This window comes from Zea mays, chromosome 2 (assembly GCF_902167145.1).
Source record: "Zea mays cultivar B73 chromosome 2, Zm-B73-REFERENCE-NAM-5.0, whole genome shotgun sequence".
Lineage (NCBI taxonomy): Eukaryota > Viridiplantae > Streptophyta > Magnoliopsida > Poales > Poaceae > Zea > Zea mays.
The window spans coordinates 228382364-228388134 of NC_050097.1; the positions used below are offsets into that span (position 1 = coordinate 228382364).

At 49.9% G+C, this 5771-nt stretch overlaps 1 protein-coding gene across 1 annotated transcript; it reads left to right on the plus strand.

The window, feature by feature from the left end:
- The first annotated feature begins 2771 nt into the window (after positions 1 to 2771).
- Positions 2772 to 4288, plus strand: LOC103648005 (translation initiation factor IF-2). Its single transcript, XM_008672510.3, has one exon. The coding sequence runs from the start codon at positions 2946 to 2948 to the stop codon at positions 3921 to 3923; it is 978 nt and encodes a 325-aa protein (XP_008670732.1). The 5' UTR covers positions 2772 to 2945; the 3' UTR covers positions 3924 to 4288.
- Positions 4289 to 5771: the final 1483 nt, after the last annotated feature.

Sequence of the window (5771 nt, forward strand, 5' to 3'; positions counted from 1 at the left end):
ACCCCAGGGCTCGGACTCGGGCTAAGACCCGGAAGACGGCGAACTCCGCTCCGCCCGACCCCAGGGCTCGGACTCGGGCTCGGCCCCGGAAGACGACGAACTCCGCCTCGCCCGACCCCAGGGCTCGGACTCCGCCCTGGCCTCTGCCGAACGACTTCCGCCTCGCCCGACCCAGGGGCTCGGACTCGGCCTCGGCAACGGAAGACAGATTCGACCCCAGCTTCGGAGGAGCCCCCACGTCGCCCGGCCTCGGGCGCGGGCCCGCCACGTCAACAGGGAGCACCATCACCACTCTACCCCGAGCCGACTCGGGCCGCAGAGAACAAGACCGGTGTCCCATCTGACCAGCTCCGCCAGATAGGCAATGATGGCGCCTCCCAAGCTCTATGACGGCGGCGGCTCTCAGCTCTCTTACGGAAGCAGGTGGACGTCAGCAAAGACTCGACCGCTCCGACAGCTGTCCTTCCGCCAAGCTCCGTTGCTCCTCCGACAGCCACGACATCACACTAGCAGGGTGCCAAGATCTCTCCGGCTGCCACATTGGCATGTACTTAGGGCGCTAGCTCTCCCTCCGCTAGACACGTAGCACTCTGCTACACCCCCCATTGTACACCTGGATCCTCTCCTTACGACTATAAAAGGAAGGACCAGGGCCTTCTTAGAAAAGGTTGGCCGCGCGGGACCGAGGACGGGACAGGCGCTCTCTTGGGGCCGCTCGCTTCCCTCACCCGCGTGGACGCTTGTAACCCCCCTACTGCAAGCGCACCCGACCTGGGCGCGGGACGAACACGAAGGCCGCGGGACTTCCACCTCTCTCACGCCCGTCTCCGGCCACCTCGCCTCTCCCCCCTTCGCGCTCGCCCACGCGCTCGACCCATCTGGGCTGGGGCACGCAGCACACTCACTCGTCGGCTTAGGGACCCCCCGGTCTCGAAACGCCGACAACAGGCGATGTCGACCCATCGAACGGGTACCATATGCAGCAAATTAGGGACCCACATCCCTCGTCTTCCCCACTTCCAAGGTTTCGTAGAGTAGGAAGGGAAGGGAAGAGGCGGGCATACCTGTTCATTGTCGGAGAAGGACACAACGAAAATCTTAACATCTGGAGGTGACATAGGTAGTACAATGCTAGATACATATAGGGAGAGAGCACGCAAGCGGAGAAAGAAGCCCAGCCGATGCAGTTCCAAACCGAGAGGCACCCGCACCAGGCGTCAGTCCGAGAAGGGTGAGAGAATGCGAGTGCCTTCCTAGCTCTGGACCCGCCGAGGCGACACAACACCACCACCAACTCCATAGCATATGTCGACTACTGCCACGCTACGGGCCTTGGTTGTCCAATATCTCAGACCTGGACTCCTCATCGCCAAGATAACCTAAGAATGGCAGGTGCCATCGTGTCCTCTTCGGCGGCACACATGGAGAAAGGCCAGGAGCAAGACCGACTGTCCTATACCCACGTCGATGAGCGTCGGCTGGCTCGCGGCTGCGACCATGGGCGGGGGGGGCACCAAGTTGGAAAGGATGAACAGGGCGAAGGCCGGGAAGACGAACGAGACGTCCGATGACGGCGAAAACGATGGTGCGTGCATGCTGTGAAACGTCCTCGTGCACGTGTTTGTCGGGGCTGGTGTCGGACGAATACGGGAAGGAGGCACCTGCTAGCACGCCCTCTGCCGAGAATGGGGTGACATGGAGGTGGAGGCATGAGGGGAGAGAGAAAAGAAGCAGGATGGCGAATGAGGTGGCAGTATGATTATATTTTTTATTTTACAAAAAACGTATATACATATGTATAATTTATATTCAATATTAAAAACACATGAACATGATGTTCTACTGGTTAGACGACTTCATCAGTGTCTCCCGGCCTTCTTTCATCAGAGTGTGGGTTCGAACCCCACCTCCTGCAGTGTTTGGGACGTGCAGGTTGGTTACGCAGAGGAGAGGGGCATGCAGTGCTTTAATTTGAAATAGATGTTAGTTGTTATTTGTAAAAAGATGACGTGGAACGACCCCACAGGTTGATTTTGAAGAAATATAAGAGGTTCTTTGTAAAAAGATGACGCGGTACGACCGTTGAAACTGTTGTTTTAATATAGTAATTATTATTATTATTATTATTGCTTTAATATAGTAAAGATTATTATTATTATTATTATTATTATTAGTACTAATATTGTTACTATTATTACTATTACTACTATTACTATTAGTAGAGATGATATTTTTATGTGATAGAGTATCGTTGATATTGATAGAAGGGTGTTAACCTTTACCACAAATAGTTGAAATCGCCGCACCCTACTCTGTTACAAAATAAATATACATCTACTGCTTTGTTACAAAATATATAGGCATCTTAATTTCTAAGAAGCCAAAGTTTATAAATTTAACTAAGCTTACACAAAAATATGCTAATATTATAATGGATAAGAACTATCATTATATTATGTACGAATCATATTTTTATATTAAACTTATCTACAAATAGAAATATTAATATTGCTCTTTGTGTTTCTAGTTAAATTTAAAAATGATTCAAGTTTATTTTATGATGGAGTATGTTCTCCAGTTTTAAAAAAGATGCTAGAAAAATATAAACTATAATTCTAAATGAGTAAAAAGAATGCGAATAAAAAGAAAAGTAGTTACCTCCGAAATTGCCATCGGTTCCACCGGCCACCGCTACCCCTGCCCCACTAGCCTCCGCGGGTCCCACCCATTTATTGAAGAGTGGCGGGCCTACGTGGCCATGTGCTTGCCTTTTAATGGTCTTCGTCTGCCTCGCGTACCCACCAATACAAAGCCGCGCGCTGCCACCTCCCCTCTTCCCTCTCCTCACCTCCCTTCCATTCCAGTCTTCCACCTTGCTTCTCGCAGGCAGCTGAAGCAATCGGAGCAAGCAGAGAGAGGCCGGCTCCTCCCACCCCCAGGCAGCCATGGACGCCCCCGAGGCGAGGAGTAGCGCGTCCTCCTCCCCGGAGTTCGAGTTCTGGCCGCTCTACCCCAACCCCGCCGCCTCGCCCTCCTGCGCCGACGAGCTCTTCGCCGGCGGGGTGCTCCTCCCGCTTCCCATCCTCCCACCGAAGCCGGAGTCCAGGAACAAAGGCAGCGGCATCAGCCAATGCGTGCCCGTCGCAGAGCCGGAGCCGGAGTCGCAGCTAGGGGAAGCGTCCCTTCTTGCGACCGCCGCGGCGCCTACGGCCTCGATGACTTCCCAGGCGCCGTCCACCGGTAGCGGAGGAGGAGGGTCGAAGCGCTGGACCGACATCTTTTCCAAGAAGCCGGCGCCGGGAGGCGAGGAGAAGGACCGGGAGAAGGACAAGGAGAAGCGCAAGGATGGGGCCTGTAGCCGGAAACAGGGCAGCGGGCACACCGGCGGCGCGGGCTCGGAGCTGAACATCAACATCTGGCCCTTCTCGCGGAGCCGCTCGGCCGGCGGCGGGTCCGGCTCATCCAAGCCGCGGCCGCCCACGAGGAAGGTGAGCAGCGCGCCGTGCTCGCGCAGCAACTCCCGCGGCGAGGCCGGCGCCCCTCCGCTCCGGCGGTGGGCGGCGAGCCCGGGCCGCTCCGGCGGCGGCGTGCCGGTGGGCCGGTCCAGCCCGGTCTGGCAGATCCGGCGACCGGCAGGCAAGCCCGCGCCCGCCCCCGCTCCAGGCCCTGCCCCTTCGGCCTCAGAGCTGTTCTCCGACAGGCGGGCACCGCCGCGGCAGCACAAGGACAAACCCGCCGGCGTTGCCAACGGCCGGAAGCCCGGCCTGAGTGGCGGCGTCCGGGGCCTGAACCTGAGCGTGAACTCGTGCATTGGGTACCGGCACCAGGTCAGCTGCCGGCGGGTGGAAGTCGGCGCCGCCCGCGGCCCTGGCCCCGGCGGGCTGTTCGGTATCAAGGGGCTCTTCTCCAAGAAGGTGCATTGAGTGAGCCTGTTTTGTGTTCACCCTCGGGCTCTCTGATCACTCGTGTAGTAACTCCTTTTTTACCCTTTCTTTTACTAGTACTTTTTTAACCTTGTGGGTTATATATATAAATGGTACGATGAGATGTGTGTTCGTGAGCGAGGTTGTTAATTACATGTAAAAAATTGCATGGTTAGCCAGTAACCGGTTTTTGTAAGGCTAATGCTTGCTTGGTGACATCTACTGTAAAAAGTTCGCCAACGTTAACCACCTCTGTTTATGATGTGAGCAACGGCCATGGTAAGTATTGTAGTACTCTGCAAACAGCCCGCAAAAGATGAGCATTGAGATGGATGGAGGCCACTTTGCAGATTCATTTTGTTTTACTTTAATTCATATGGACTTCTACTGTTTCTACAGTATTTTTATCTCAGTAGTCTAGACAACGGAACCCAACAGGGCGCGGATACTATTGTGCCTTCGCTGTACAACTTAGGTGGCTTTGGCAGTAATATATTTTATAAACATATTAAGAGTGTGGGAACATGTCTTTTGAAATGTACAGATCGAATTAAAACAAAATGTAATATTAACTTAGATGGCTTCTCAAAGTGATTTCCTGTACATATTCGCATTATTACTACATAAGCTTAAGTTTAGGTTAATATTAATGATGAATCAATTTATACGCGAATACAAAATGGCTAGTCGAATCCAAATTCCTATTCGTATATTTATTCAATTCAACTCAAACAATATACCCTAAAATTTAACATATGTAAGTTTTTTTTATTTAAGTACAAGTTTATAGATAGTCAAAACAAACTTAAAGTAAAGTAAATTTCTCATGATTCCCATATCCAAGTCAACAAAACTATATAAATAATACTTTTAAAGTATTGAATCATGTAACAAAAGGTAAACAACAACACATGATATTTAACAAGTGACATTTGTACAAATACAAGTAAACTAAAATTGATATAAAATAGTAAATGTACCAAGAAAAAACAAAATTTCCATTCTAAAATGAATGAATACCCTATACATAATCTGTGTACCAAAACTTAAATGAAAACATGACGAAATTTATCTATATATTGTAAAGTGGAGAGTTATAGTTGAATCTTTATGGAACTTAGTTGAGATGTGTTCACTATATAGATAAAGTGGAGAGTTATAATTGAATGTTTATAATGAAGCTTATTGAATTTTATTATTGAATATCACTAGAAATATAAGGTTGATATATTTATTTATTTATCATAAAAATATTTTTAATATTTTAAATGATATATACCATTTTTCTAGTATGTTATTAAACTTAAAATCATCTGTAATGAGTAATAGTGATAAAATTAAGTTTCAAACGGTTTCATCAAATACTGATAGTATCAGATGTTTTATGATTTTTTGCGAATATGAATATAGAATCGGATAGAGAAAAGTACTATAAATTGAATTCGGATACATCCATTTGACATTTATATTAAAATTGAATACGGAAACAAATATCTATATTAGCAGTTTTAGCGAATACGAATAATTTGGATTTTCAGAGATCCATTTTTAGCCCTATCTATATGTACACACCACCAGCACGAAGATGGAGCAGTGCAGTTGTGTCGGCGTTTCGAGACCGGGGGGGTCCCTAAGCCGACGAGTGAGTGTGCCGCGTGCCCCAGCCCAGATGGGTCGAGCGCGTGGGCGAGCGCGAAGGGGGGAAAGCAAGGTGGCCGGAGACGGGCGTGAGAGAGGTGGAAATCCCGCGGCCTTCGTGTTTGTCCCGCGCCCAGGTCGGGTGCGCTTGCAGTAGGGGGTTACAAGCGTCCACGCGGGTGAGGGAAGCGAGCGGCCCCAAGAGAGCGC

Coding starts and splice junctions, on each gene's coding strand:
- LOC103648005 (XM_008672510.3), top strand. CDS start 2,946: ATGGACGCCCCCGAGGCGAGGAGTAGCGCGTCCTCCTCCCCGGAGTTC.